At 43.3% G+C, this 15,266-nt stretch overlaps 1 protein-coding gene across 1 annotated transcript in view; it reads left to right on the forward strand.

The window, feature by feature from the left end:
- Window positions 1-1,268: 1,268 nt before the first annotated feature.
- znf598 (zinc finger protein 598) overlaps window positions 1,269-15,266 on the forward strand; it is a 35,736-nt gene continuing 21,738 nt past the window's right edge. Inside the window, exons 1-4 of the mRNA XM_086000401.1 lie at window positions 1,269-1,632; window positions 9,005-9,117; window positions 11,625-11,754; window positions 14,547-14,758. Of these exons, the coding sequence (XP_085856527.1) occupies window positions 1,420-1,632; window positions 9,005-9,117; window positions 11,625-11,754; window positions 14,547-14,758 (668 nt within the window). The 5' untranslated portion in view covers window positions 1,269-1,419. The remainder of the gene's footprint in view (window positions 1,633-9,004; window positions 9,118-11,624; window positions 11,755-14,546; window positions 14,759-15,266) is intronic.

Consider the following 15,266-nt stretch of genomic DNA (forward strand, 5'->3'; position numbering starts at 1 on the left):
GGGAGACTTACTCTGATACAGCACCGTTCTGACTCCAGCAGAGTCTCGACAGGTTCCACCAGAGCAAGCAATCTTTCATACAGTGGGTCACATTATTATACTTTACTTTTGAAAAGACATTAACACATCGTACATTCTACACCAATCCCGAGCGAGGCACGTACACAGTTTAAAGTGATGTCCTGGCCTGGCAGTTTGAAATAAAGAAGTCACAGTTCACTGAATGGTTTATAATATAGAAAATATGCAGGTAATGGTTTCACGATCACCTAATCATTATGGTAATGCATGGTAATGTGTTTTCGGATCGCCTATTGTCAGTATACCCTTTGCACTCCACCCTACATTGTTCCACCAGCAAGGTGTGACATCGTGGGTGCCAGCCATATTAGCATTTTACTTCTTGCTGCCTTCAGTTTCTTGAATTAACATGATCATCTCTCACAATATGCAAGTGACTCAGCGATGTCGACATTGCACCACCATTTTAGGCTAACAGGGTCCTCCATTTTAGGTTGGCAGGGTCCTTGGCCATGCGGAGCGAGTTGTTACCTTATTTTTGCATTCTATATTCTCACGCTCACCCCCTACACCCCGCTCACCCTACACCCCAACCCGCTCACCCTACACCCCAACCCACCCCGCTCACCCCCTACACCCCAACCCACCCCCTACACCCCAACCCACCCCGCACACCCCAACCCACCCCGCACACCCCAACCCATCCCGCACACCCCAACCCACCCCGCTCACCCCCTACACCCCAACCCACCCCGCTCACCCCCTACACCCCAACCCACCCCCTACACCCCAACCCGCCCCGCTCACCCCCTACACCCCAACCCACCCCGCTCACCCCCTACACCCCAACCCACCCCGCTCACCCCCTACACCCCAACCCACCCCGCTCACCCCCTACACCCCAACCCACCCCGCTCACCCCCTACACCCCAACCCACCCCCTACACCCCAACCCACCCCGCTCACCCCCTACACCCCAACCCACCCCGCTCACCCCCTACACCCCAACCCACCCCGCTCACCCAGTCCCTACACCCCACCCCGCTCATCCCTTACACCCCACTCACCCCCTACACCCCACCCCGCTCACTCCCTACACCCCACCCCGCTCACCACAACCCACCACACACACACCCTCCACCCTCTCCCCTCTCTACCCGCTCCTCCGATGACCGACAAGCCCCCATGACGCGCTTTAACTAAATCCAACCGAATCTCGGTTCAAAAACGGAAACGTTCCGCTGGGCGCGCGCTGCGTCACAGGTCGCGCGCGACGTCAGTTCCTGCGCGTGCCAGCGTGGGTGACGTCAGGGACCGGGGTGAGCCGGTAAAGAGGAGAGCACGGTGCTGGAGAGTGAGGCAGAGCCGACACGGTCTATTTATCTACACACACATACCATGGCCACCAAGAGTAACACCGTTTCTAAGGAGGGGGCGAGCGGCCGCCCAGCCCCGCAGGGGGCCGACAAGAGCTGCGTGCTGTGCTGCCAGGAGCTGGAGATTTACGCCGTCGGCAAGTGCGATCACCCGGTCTGCTACCGCTGCTCCACCAAGATGAGGGCCCTGTGCGGCCAGCGGTACTGCGCCGTGTGCCGGCTGGAGCTCGACAAGGTAAACGCGGGGGGAGAAAAGGAGCACCTGGGCCCACACATAGGCAGGCAGGCAGGGAGGGACTCTGACTGAAAGGGAATGGTGGCTCCGGTCGGACCCGGCTCGGATCTGGTCTGCGGAGGAGGCGAGGCCACAAAGGGCCTTCCCTCGCTCGTGTACACCACTGGAGCGGGCGTTACAACCAAACGTTTGTTGGCCTGCTGGCCGTGTCCTCCTGGGCCTGAGGCGGCTGAATGGGCGAGTCTGCTTGGCAGAATTTGAATCAATATATTGGACTTGCAGGCACCAATTGTTCCTGCATTTATTTACCAGTGTGCATTTTACTAGATGCAGCCCGCACGCTTTCTGTGCTGTCAACTGCCGTGCTTTCAAAGACGGTGATGTACAATAAGGGAGAGGGGGGGAAACTCTCCCTCTTCTATCTCCCCCCGGGGAGTTTGAGTTCTCCGATGGTCAGGATCGTTAGCTCTTATTTTGATCTGAGATTGGTCGGCACCGGAAGTATCTGAATGCTCAGCCCGTGTGTGACGTGTTTTACTTGTGACTTATTTTTGCCACTGATCCCACAGCTTTGGTAGGGCGTGTGGAGGTTGGCTGGCAGTGTTGCAACATGCCCAAGTGCAGTGACATATATTAATTAACCTTTTTGAGTTTCACTATGCAGTTTCTGTTTCTCATTGATGGATTAACTGGAATCGAAAGCCAAGAAGTAGACTCTTTAACAGTGAATGTTGCAATGCGATTTGAAATAACAGGATGTTGGAATTATTACAGCAGGACAATTGATCGGAAAAATATTGGCGTTTTGGGTGGGGCTCTTTATTAGAATTCAGTCAAAGAACATTTACCTAACTCTGATGCTGCCGTCAATTTCTGGTATTTTCTGTAACTAGCCTTATACTGGTGCAGAAATCATAACTGTCCTCAAAGGTTTAAAGTGTCAACCAACAGTGAATTTTTGGATTGTTTTAATAATGAAATGTCTTATGAACGAAACTATATTCCATGTTGGAAAGCAAAACTGCTCACCTATAGCCTGACTGTGTTTCTAAACTGTATTTAGTAGTGATCAATATGGTTAACTACCTATCTTCACTGCATACCGAAGAGAGGAATACCAAGTTTATTTTGAGAACCAGTGTAGTAATCTTAGTTCAGTATTGCATTTTAAAATCTAGGTGGCAGGTGAAAAGTATAGACTGCTGATGCTTTTCTACAACTGGCACAGTCTTCTGCTACAGGAACTTTTTAACTAACTAACTAACCTGTTCAGCTTATTGACCATATAGTCATTTAAAAAAAAAAAAAAAGCAATTTTATTTTGAGATTTGGATGTCCTTGTACAGGAAACACTGAAAGTTAGCATGCAGGTACAGCAAGCAATTAGGAAGGCAAATGGCATTTTGGCCTTTATTGCAAGGGCGTTGGAATACAAGAGTAAGGAAGTCTTACTATAATTGTACAGGGCTTTGGTGTGACCACACCTGGAGTACTGTGCACAGTTTTGGCCTCCTTATCTGAGGAAGACATACTTGCCTTAAAGGTGGTGCAACGAAGGTTTAGAAGATTGATTCCTGGGATGAGAGGGTTGTCCTATGAGGAGAGATTGGGCCCAAACCCTCGAGTTTAGAAGAATGAGAGGTGATCTCTTTGAAACATGAGGGGGATTGACAGGGTAGATGCTGAGCAGTTGTTTCCTGTTTCCCCTGGCTGGAGAGTCTAGAACTAGGGGACGTAGTCTCAGGATAAGCGATCGGCCATTTAAGACTGAGATGAGGGGGTATTTCTTCACTGAGGGTTGTGAATCTTTGGCATTCTCTGCCCAAAAGAGCTGTGGATGCTGAGTCATTGAGTATATTCAAGGCTGAGATAGATAGATAGATTTTTGGACTCTAGGGGAATTGAGGGATATTGGGATGGGGTGGGGGGGGGGGAATAGAGTTGAAACTTGGATGCAGGAAAATGAAGGGTGTCTTCCATAGTTAAACCAAGTTTATCAAATTAATGGAATGGTTTCCTGGACTCAACCCAAATGTGGGACCTAAACCCATTTTATGTGTTACCAAGTACTTTGCCTTAAATTTGATTTCGGGACAAAGTAAGCCATCTATGTTAATTTTATTTTCTGCTTTGAATCAGTGTATATACATAGGAATAATATCTTTTGAAGTGACATTTTGCATACCAGACATGATGAGTATTTTCTTCAATGTGTGTAATGAGACATATTATTTAATGATCTCATAGTTAAGGATCCTCTAGGGAAGAGTGATCATAACATGTTAGAATTTCACATTCAGTTTGAGAGTGAGAAAATTGGGTCTGAAACTAGTGTCTTAATAAACTTAAATAAAGGCAATTACAAGGGTATGAAGACAGAGTTGGCTAAAGTGGACTGGGAAAGTACATTAAAAGGTAAGACGGTAGATAAGCAGTGGTAGATTTTTAAAGAGCTATTTTATAACTCTCCACAAAGATATATTCCAGTGAGAGAGAGAGACTACGAGAAGGATGAACCATCCGTGGCTAACTAAGGAAGTTAAGGAGGGTATCAAATTGAAAGAAAAGGCATACAATATTGCGAAGATTAGTGGTAGGTCAGCAGATTGGGACATTTTTGAAACTTGTGAAGGATGACTTAAAAAAAATAATAGAGAAAAAAAATAATAGAGGAAAAAAAATAGAGGAAGAAAATTGATTGAGAGTAAACTAGCAAGAAATATAAAAACAGATAGTAAGAGCTTCTACAAGTATATAAAAAGGAAGAGAGTAGCAAAAGTAAATGTTGGTCTCTTCGAGGATGAGACTGGGGAATTAATAATGGGAAACAAGGAAATGGCAGAGACTTTGAACAAATATTTTGTATCTGTCTTCACGGTAGAAGACACTAAAAGCATTGCAATAATAGTGGAAAATCAAGGGGCAAAAGGGAGGGAAGAGCTTAAAACTATCACCTGGAGAAAAAGATTCTTGATGAACAAGGGGATGAAAGGTTATCGGGCGTAGGTGGGAATGTGGAGTAATCAGATCAGCCATAATCATATTGAATGGCGGAGCTGGCTCGAGGGGCCGAGTGGCCTACTCCTGCTCCTAATTCGTATGTATGTACATATGAGTTACAAATGGAATTGAACGCTGCAGTCATCAGTGAACATCCCCACTTCTGACCTATGATGGAGGGGAGGTCATTGATGAAGCAACTGAAGATGGTTGGGCCTAGGACACTGCCCTGAGGAACTCCTGCAGTGATGTCCTGGGGCTGTGATGATTGACTTCCAACCATCACAACCATCTTCCTTTGCGCCAGGTATGGCTCCAGCCAGTGGAGAGTTTTCCCCTCGATTCCCATTGACTTCAGTTTTCCTAGATGCCACACTCGGTCAAATGCTGCCTTGATGTCAAGGACAGTCACTCTCGCCTCACCTCCATGTTTGGAGCAAGGCTGTAATGAGGTCTGGAGCCAAGTGGTCCTGGCGGAACCCAAAACTTGGCATCAGTGAACAGGTTATTGGTGAGTAAGTGCTGCTTGATAGCACTGTCGATGGCACCTTCCATCACTTTGCTGATGATTGAGAGTAGACTGATGGGGCGGTAATTGGCTGGATTGGATTTGTCCTGCTTTTTGTGAACAGGCTATACCTGGGCAGTTTTCTACATTAGAGTTATACAGCACGGAAAGAGGCCCATCGCGTCCGCGCCGGCCATCAGGCCCTGTCTAATCTAATCCCATTTTCCAGCATTTGGTCCGTAGCCTTGTATGCTATGGCATTTCAAGTGCTCATCCAAATGCTTCTTGAATGTTGAGGGTTCCTGCCTCTACCACCCTTTCAGGCAGTGAGTTCCAGATTCCAACCACCCTTTGGGTGAAAAAGTTCTTCCTCAAATCCCCTCTAAACCTCCTGCCCCTTACCTTGAATCTATGCCCCCTTGTTATTGACCCCTCTACTAAGGGAAAAAGTTCCTTTCTATCTACCCTATCTATGTACCCTCTCTAGTGCAGTCACATCTTTCCTGTAATGTGGTGCATGTGTGCACCCAGTACTCTAGCTGAGGCCTAACTATAGTGTTTTATACAGTTGAAGCATAATCCCACTGCTCTTGTATTCTATGCCACGGCTAATAAAGGCAAGCATTCATTATGCCTTCTTAACCACCTTATCTACTTGGCCTGCTACCTTCAGGGATCTGTGGACATGCACTCCAAGGTCCCTTTGTTCCTCTACACTACTCAGTGTCCTACCATTTAATGTGTATTCCCTTTCCTTGTTAGCCCTCACCAAATGCATTACCTCACACTTCTCCGGATTGAATTCCATTTGCCACTGTTCTGCCCACCTGACCAATTTATTGATATCTTCCTGCAGTCTACAGCTTCCTTCTTCAGTATCAATCACACAGCCGATTTTAGTATATCTGCAAACTTCTTAATCATACCTGCTATAATTAAGTCTCAATCATTGATATACACCACAAAAAGCAAGGGTCCTAGTACTGAGCCCTGCAGAACCCCACTGGAAACAGCCTTCCAGCCACAAAAACACCCATCAACCATTACCCTCTGCTTCCTGCCTCTGAGCCAGTTTTGAATCCAACTTGACACTTTGCCCTGGACCCCATGGGCTTTTAACTTTGTGACCAGTCTGCCATGTGGAACCTTATCAAAAGCCTTGCTAAAGTCCATATACACTACATCAAACGCACTACCCTCATCTACCCTCCTTGTTACCTCCTTCAAAAAATTCAATCAAGTTTGTCAGACACGACCTTCCCTTAACAAATCCATGCTGACTATCCTTGATTAATCCGTGTCTTTCTAAATGAAACCAATGAAATAAATAATAGATGTATATTATACACGCACGCACACACACCCCAATTTCAGTAAAGTACAATGGTAGGTGTGTGAAGCCTTTATACCCAATCCACTAGAACTGTGAAAATTGTCGGATAGCTGCCTGTGTTATAGCTGTACTGGAACAGCTTGGCTAGAGGTGCGGCTAGTTCTGGAGCACCAGTCTTCAGCATGACAACCGGGACGTTGTCTGAGTCCACAGCATTTGCTGTATCCAGTGTGCCCAGTTGTTTCTTGATAACATGTGGAGTGAATCGAATTGGATGAAGACTGGCTTCTGTGATGGTGGGGACCTCAGGAGGAGGCTGATATGGATCATCCACTCGGCACTTCTGGCTGAAGATGGTTGCAATCGCATCAGCCTTGTCTTTTGCACTCACTTGCTGGGCTCCACCATCATTGAGGATAGGGATATTCATGGAGCCTCCTCCCATTAGTTATTTAATGGTCCACCACCATGCAGGACTGCACAGCTTTGATCTGATCTGTTGATTGTGGGATCATTTAGCTCTGTCTGCATAATGCTGCTTCTGCTTTTTAGCATGCATGTAGTCCTGTGATGCACCTTCCAGATTGGCACTGCATTTTTAGGTATGTCTGGTGCTGCTCCTGGCATGCTCTTCTACACTCCTTATTGAACCAGGGTTGGTCCCCTGGCTTGATGGTACTGGTAGCGTGAGGGATATGCCGGGCCATGAGGTTACAGATTGTGGTGGAATACAATTCTGCTGCTGCTGATGGCCCACAGCGCCTCATGGATGCCCAGTTTTGAGCTGCTAGATCTGTTCTGAATCCCATTTAGTACGGTGGTAGTGCCACACAACACGATGGAGGGTGAACTCAACATGGTTTTTGAATGCCAGTGTCCAAGCTAAAGTTGACATCTAGCAGTGATTTGAATTAACAATCAGATAGGCTTTCCTTTTGTTTTCCAATAATACCTTCAAGATCCCTTCTTGAGCTGCACATGACCACAGTGCCATGTTTCAGAGTTTGCCCCACCATATTATGTTTTGGATTTTCCCCTTTGGATGCAGCTCGTTGTAGTTCAATAACCGACTTGTCTATCCAATTATATCTCAAATCAGAATCTCTTCCCTTTCTGCCCACCCTCACCCCAAAACATTAATGCAGTATTTTACTAAACTTGCTGCTGGTGCAGCCATTTAGTATACATCATGAAAGTATAATACTGATTGGTTCATTTTTATATTTGGAAAATGGTTCTTAACACCTTTAATTTCACAATACATGCTTGACATTTCTAGACATTCTAAAGGGGCAAATAACTTTTTAAACCTGCAAAGGAGTAATATTCTCAATTTGGCATACTCTTGCAATTCTGGTTAGGTTATTGGATTCTGCAAATTTTGGCTGACGACATGTCGTGGTTGTGGACTGGAACACTCCATTCGGTTGCTGCATTGTGGCATCTTTGTGAAGAATTGATTGCTATAATGCTGTAAAAGTATTAAATGAAGATGTGTAGTTACTGAAATACAAACCCATTGCAAAGAAAACTTACTAGAAATAGAATTTTTTTTGTAATCTGTTGAAATTTAATTCTCAAATTTGTAGTTCAGCATCATTAATCTTGTATGTTCTTCAATATATACTGGTGAGATTAGCTGCTCTGATTGTGGCACACAAATGGTATTCGACCTTAATAATAAAAATTATGCCAGGGAGGTGTAATCTGGGCAATGATCTGATGAGATTTCAGATTGAGTTGGAATTGGATTATTACCTAATGAATTATTTACATTGTTCTGGAAAATGCTGTGGAGTAAAACATCAGCTTGGCCCAGATTTTGCGGTCAGCTGTTCATTACACTTGCATTTGCCCACAGACTTTCTATGGGGTTTTAAACTAGAACTTGCGGTGATTAGAAATCCAAAATAGCGCGGCACCCACTACAGGGGATCTGGGACCTGGTGAACAGGGCAAGCAACGGTGTATCTCCTTAACCAATCAGATTGAAGAATCCTTGCTGAGACACACAGGGTCTGAACCAGGAAGTGTACATTAGAATAGTTAATTCAATGCCAAATCATGTACGGTAAGCAAAATAAAGATGGGGAAAGAAAGATGAAAATAAAAAGTAAATTTTTTTTTATTTTAAATCTCCAACAATAATTAAAATCTGAAGAAATGAGACTCCACATTTGTAAAAGTTAATTTTCAGGACCAGAGAAGTTGTTTGGCAATAATTAACACTTATCACACTATTAAAAATTCACTTGCATTTGAATGGACAAGCCCAAACTTTTTCTGGCGCGTTTACTGGGTACCTATGGCATAAATACCCCCAACTTTATGCCCTACCATTTATTTGAAGGCTGAGGTACCGGTGTGGCAAAGCTTCTGGAGGAGCAGGGCGACTTGGAAAGCAACATCCTGATTTCCGCATTTAATTGTGTGGTCAGCGGAAGTTGCTTTTATTGCAAAATCTGCCCCTTGTGTGCGCCACTGATGATATGAATGTTTAACGTACTGTTTTTTACCTTTGTGCCATACAGGTTGTGTTTGTGAAGAAAGTTGCTCCATTTTCAACAATAGCAACTCATCAGTTCCACCATGAAAAGAAATTTGACATTTATATTGCCGATGGGAGGATTCATGCTCAGTTTAGGTATTTTGTGCTTTTATTTTAAATTAAAATATAAAGTGGTAACATCAAGGTCAGCACTCCAGCAGTTCAACTCTTAGTCCAGTTTTGTCTGTATAAAATCCTTGTTTTACTAACTTTAAAGAACCATGGGGAAAGTTAAAAGGGAACATGTGGATTTTGATATCCAGTTCAGGCACTTGAGGGCAGATTTTCTTGTTCCTGGACCTATTGGATCACACGCAGAGGGAAACTGAGCAGGGAAGACCATACAAACATCAGGCATTTTTCCATCTGCTAATAAAAATGGACTGAAAATTGAGCCAGTTTTCTTAATGGTGTACAATCCTTGCTGCCCAGTTATATTCTATGCTCCATACCCAGACAATCCATTATGGCCGGGAATAGGAAAGAGTGCCCTGTGAATCTTTAGGCAAACACGATGCTCATAATTTAACATTTTTAACCAGTCGGGTTTTTTGTAACAAGCTAATAATTTTTCCAATTAAAAATTGTAATTTCTCTCCCAAGAACTGACCAATTCTTTGAAGAATCGTGACAAAAAATATTTGGTCACTTTTTTTTTTTTTAAAGTTCTACAATTCTCTGATTTAACAGGACAAAAGGAGGTGTCATGTGCTGGCTGTCTAAAAGCTATCAGTTTACCGCCACTTTCCCTATAGAGTTTTTTTTCTTTTTTGAATATTTATCTACTTCCGTTTTAAAGGCAATCGTGGATTCTACTTCCACCGTTGTTTCTAGTAAGGCAAGAACCCTAAAATCTCCAAAATTGTCTTTTTGCTGGTGCTCATTACATTTATGAGAGTGGGTAACTCCCAATATTTAATTTCCTGCTACTTAAAATACTTCAGGTTCAAGTATGCTGTTACTGCCGATATCCAGATTTTCAACTTCCCACCTTGTGCATTGAAACAATGACTCATCCATGTGTTACAAAAGGATTATAAAGACTACTGTAAGATGTTTAGGCCTGTTAGATGTAAGAAAAATACATTGCAACTTGTAGGGTTTCCTCCCAGAATTGGGAAATCAGTGCAGGATTTCATTGATGGTGCAGGCCTTTTTTAAAAAAAAACACACTTGCCCAAATTCAGTGGATCTTGTACATTCTTGTGATTGTGATACCTTGTATCACAATGCTCAAATGATTGAATATATTTTACAGATTTACTGGTTTAAGAACTTTGTGCTCAATAAATCCCAAAGTTGACTACATGTTTTTGCAGGATCCACAGTAAGGAGTATACTTCCTGAGAGAATATTATGGAGAATGTGTGCAGTGCTTATTTTTCAAAATAAGAATGTTACTTTCCCCGCCCCCACCATCCCTTCTCTTCTGAAGGATTGATGCTATGGTGTAATTCCACGAGTATTTACATCCCTCTGTTTGCTCTCCCAACTCTTTATAAAAGCTGAAAATACACATCAGTCGTTGTGTTACGATGAAAAAGTACACACCTAAAATGTCATAACCTGTCTTTTTTCTCTTTACAGATGCTGACTGACCTCCTGTTTATTTCCAGCACTTTGATTGTATTTCAGCTTTTGCAGCCTTTCCTTTCTTAGTTGGCCATTCGTTTTATGCTTGAGCTTAGATAGTTTAGCTAGGTGATTTTTTTTTTTTACTGTTGCCACTCAACCCCACTCTGTCCTCCCAGTACCTACACTGCACACTTTCTAGTAAGCATCATTGGATGGCAATAAGAAGCTCAAATTCTGGGTAATTTGTTTCACTTTCCTGGGCCGTCTCAGTGATACATAGAAACATAGAAGATAGGAGCAGGAGTAGGCCATTCGGCCCCTCGAGTCTGCTCTGCCATTCAATGAGATCATGCTGATCATCCAATTTCAGTACCCTGTCCCTGCCTTCTCCCCATATCCCTTGATCCCTTTAGCCTTAAGAAATATATCCAACTCCTTCTTGAATATATTTAATGAATTGGCCTCCAATGCCTTCTGTGGTGGAGAATTCCACAGGTTCACCACTCTCTGGGTAAAGAAATTCCTCCTCATCTCTGTCCTAAATGGCTTACCCCTTATCCTGAGACTGTGACCCCTGGTTCTGGACTCCCCAGCCATCGGGAACATCCTTCCTGCATCTAGTCTGTCCAGTCCTGTTAGAATTTTATAAGTTTCAACGATATCCCCTCATTCTTCTAAACTCCAGCGAGTATAAGCCCAATCGACCCAATCTCTCCTCGTACGTCATTCCTGCCATCCCAGGTATCAGTCTGGTGAATCTTCACTGCACTCCCTCCATGGCAAGAACATCCTTCCTCAGACGTCATGTATACTGCGCTTATTTGCCACCCAGCTGAAATCAGTTTATTCTGCTTAGCTTTATTTAATAAGGATATAAAAATGGTTACATCTATATTGCTACTGTACAGTTCTTTAATGCTGAACTTGTATACACATTTTAGTAAACGGGGGTAAGACTGTAAAATTATATTTTGAACTCTGTTTTAATAATAGCTTGATTTTTACTTTATTTGTATAATTTCTGTTAGGAAACTTCTGCAACATGACTGTCCAGTATGTGTTGAGTCAAGACCATTTAATACTTTTGAGGAGCTAGAGCATCACATGAGGAAGCAGCATGAGATGTTCAGCTGTAAGCTCTGTGTAAGACACCTCCAGGTAAGTTACCTGATTCTGATTTTGAGATATTAGTTATCTAGTGATGTCTGTCAGTTGGGAGAGTCTGTGTCTCTTTCATATCCCTTTATGTATATTATTTTATTCAATAGAACACGAAATACATAGTTGTTGAAGTTAACTCTTGGACTGCTGGTCTGACTCTTATTTTTCTGCTTTCATGCTGCAATGTTATAACCATTTTTTCCAGTTATAAAGCTACTCAAGTGTTGGGCATGGCTTTAGTAGTGTCATATTACAGGAAACTTTGTGCTATCCGGCACCGACGGGACCGAGCTGTTGCCGTCCCATCAAAACTGCCGGACAAACCAGCGCTAATGTTGAAACATACGGAGATTTTGAGCTCCGTATCTGGCAACAAACCCTGTTGCTTAGCAACAGCCAAAGTTTCCTGTATCTGAAATTGCAAAACTAGACTTTTTTTCCCTATATTCTAATTCTGTCTTAAAACTTTGCTTAACTGTGTTCATCTTCCTTCTGGTTCCCGCTGTTTAATTTGAATATGGAAAAACTTTATATAAAAAAAAAACAAATTGTCCTGAGGTGGAAACTAGCTCCAAAGGCTTATTTATATTTGCAGTCATCAAAAGTATAATTACATTATTAAATAATCTAGTTATTTTTGACAATTGATCAACGTGCTGCAATATACTAGAGTCATACAACACAGAAAGAGGCCCTTCGGCCCATCGTGTCTGTGCCGGCCATCAAGCCCTGTCTAATCCTACTTTCCAGCACTTGGTCCGTAGCCTTGTATGCTATGGCGTTTCAAGTGCTCATCTAAATGCTTCTTGAATGTTGTGAAGGTTCCTGCCCCTACCACCTTTTTCAGGCAGTGAGTTCCAGATTCCAACCACCCTCTGGGTGAAAAAGTTTTTCCTCAAATCCCCTCTAAACCTCCTGCCCCTTACCTTGAAACTATGCCCCCTGGTTATTGACCCCCTCTACTAAGGGGAAAAGTTCCTTTCTATCTACCCTATCTATGCTCCTCATAATTTTGTACACCTCAATCAGGTCCCCCCTCAGCCTTCTCTGCTCTAAGGAAAACCACCCCAGCTTGTCCAGTCTCTCTCTTCATAGCTGAAGCACTCCAGCCCAGGTAACATCCTAGTGAATCTCCTCTGCACCCTTGCCAATGCAATCACATCCTTCCTATAGTGTGGTGACCAAAACTGCGCACCGTATTCCAGCTGTGGCCTAACTAGCGTTTTGTACAGCTCCATCATCACCTCCCTGCTCTTGCCTTCATTAGCCGAGGCATAGAATATAAGTATCCCATATCCCTTCTTAACCACCTATCTACCTGTCCTCCTGCCTTCAGGGATCTATGTACATGCACACCAAGGTCCCTCTGATCCTCTGTCCTTACAAGGGTCCTACCATTCATTGTGTATTCCTTGCCTTGTTAGTCCTCCCAAAATGCATCACCTCACACTTTTCAGGGTTAAATTCCATTTGCCACTGTTCTGCCCATCTGACCAACCTGTCTATATCGTCCTGTAGCCTGAGGCTTCCCTTCTCGCTATTTACCACTCCACCAACTTACTGATCATACATCCTACATTCATATCTAAATCATAATGTACACTACAAACAGCAAAGGACCCAGCACCGATCCCTGCGGTACACCACTGGACACAGGCTTCCAGTCACAAAAACAACCTTCGACCATCACCCTCTGCCTCCTGCTACTAAGCCAATTTTGGATCCAATGTGCCAAATTGCCCTGGATCCCATGGGCTCTTACCTTCTTGACCAGTCTCCCATGTGGGACTTTGTCAAAAGCCTTACTGAAGTCCATGTAGACTACATCAACTGCACTACCCTCATCTACACACCTAGTCACCCCCTTGAAAAATTCAGTCAAATTGGTTAGACATGATCTCCCCCTGACAAAGTCATGCTGACTATCCTTGATTAATCCTTGCCTCTCCAAGTGGAGACTTCTGTCCCTCAGAATTTTTTCCAATAATTTCCCCACCACTGATGTGCTCACTGGCCTGTGATTCCCTGGTTAATCCCTACTACCCTTCTTGAATAATAGTACTACGTTGGCTGTCCTCCAGTCCTCTGGCACCTCCCCTGTGGCCAGAGGGGTTCTGAAAATTTGTGTCCGAGCCCCTGCAGTTCCCCCCCCCCTTGCCTCACACAGCAGCCTGGGATACATCTTGTCTAGGCCTGGGGATTTATCCACTAACAAAGCTTTATTTTTTAAATTGCCAAATCAGTTTTCTTAATGAAATTTTTAACAAAAGTTGTACAGTACATGGCTTTGATTAACTTTAGCATTAGTAGCTTTCTTAAGGTTTTTTTTGCATTTTATTGGTCTGATATACAGTGATCTGTTTTAGATGTGGTTTTTGACTTGTGCTGCACAGAAATTCTGAGTATAACCTGTTGTACTGGAGCATACAATTTATTCTGACCCTTGCTTCTGAAATGCTAAAATTAAACCATTTCCGAGTAAATCTGTGAATTTTGGGAAATTACTTGGATATGTGTGGAAGAGTTCTGGCTCAGTAAGGAATCTCCCAACATCAGAATATCATCGACCTGAAATGTTAACTCTGTTTCTCTCTCCACGGATGATGCCTGGCCTGCTGAGTGTTTCCAGCATTTTCTGTTGTTATTTCAGCTTATTACTGTTTGGTTGTACACGACTATTAGAACACTTCACTGAACAAAGTCGAGGCCTTTACTTGGGTTGCTGCAATGTTAAATAAATTAGGCCATTGCGACTAAACTGTAAAAGTGAAACTTTTTTTCCTTTTCAGATTTTTACCTATGAACGCAAATGGTACAGTCGGAAGGATCTTGCACGTCATCGAATACACGGTGACCCAGATGATACCTCACATCGTGGGCATCCTTTATGCAAATTCTGTGATGACCGTTATTTGGATAATGATGAACTGCTAAAACATTTAAGAAGGGACCACTATTTCTGTCATTTCTGTGATTCAGATGGTGCTCAGGAATATTATAGGTGAGTAGGGGAAAAACTGTCTGGCTTTGGATGCTGTTCAGCAACAGCCATAACTGCATAATGGAGGGTAACATTGAGCCAATTTAAAAACAAAGGAGTTGACAAAGGAACTTTACCATAAATTGTGGAGGCAACAGTGGACTCGGTGATGCAGTAGCTTAATACACTTTTTTTACCTTTTTGAGATCTGGGTTAAAATCCAGGTCAGACTAAAGGGATGTAATAATACAAATTTGGATAGTTTTCATCCAGTTAATAGTGGATTGGCATTCACAGTGCAAAACTACCTGTAGTTCGGCAACCTAATTCAAAAACCACACGGATGACCAGTGGGAAATAGAAATGTCATATTAGTAGAATAGAGGGTGCCCATCCAAAGTTGCTATTGAGCTGTGTAGAATGAACTTTTACCCAGAATTTAATGTGTTTGATGTTAACACTGGGTACACAAAGTTTTTTTTTTTTTTTTTTTTTTTTTTAATAAAAAGTCCACTAATATCCTTCATGT

This window comes from Somniosus microcephalus, chromosome 11 (assembly GCF_052327205.1).
Source record: "Somniosus microcephalus isolate GS21.2 chromosome 11, FLI_Smic_1.0, whole genome shotgun sequence".
In the NCBI taxonomy this organism is placed as follows: Eukaryota; Metazoa; Chordata; class Chondrichthyes; order Squaliformes; family Somniosidae; genus Somniosus; species Somniosus microcephalus.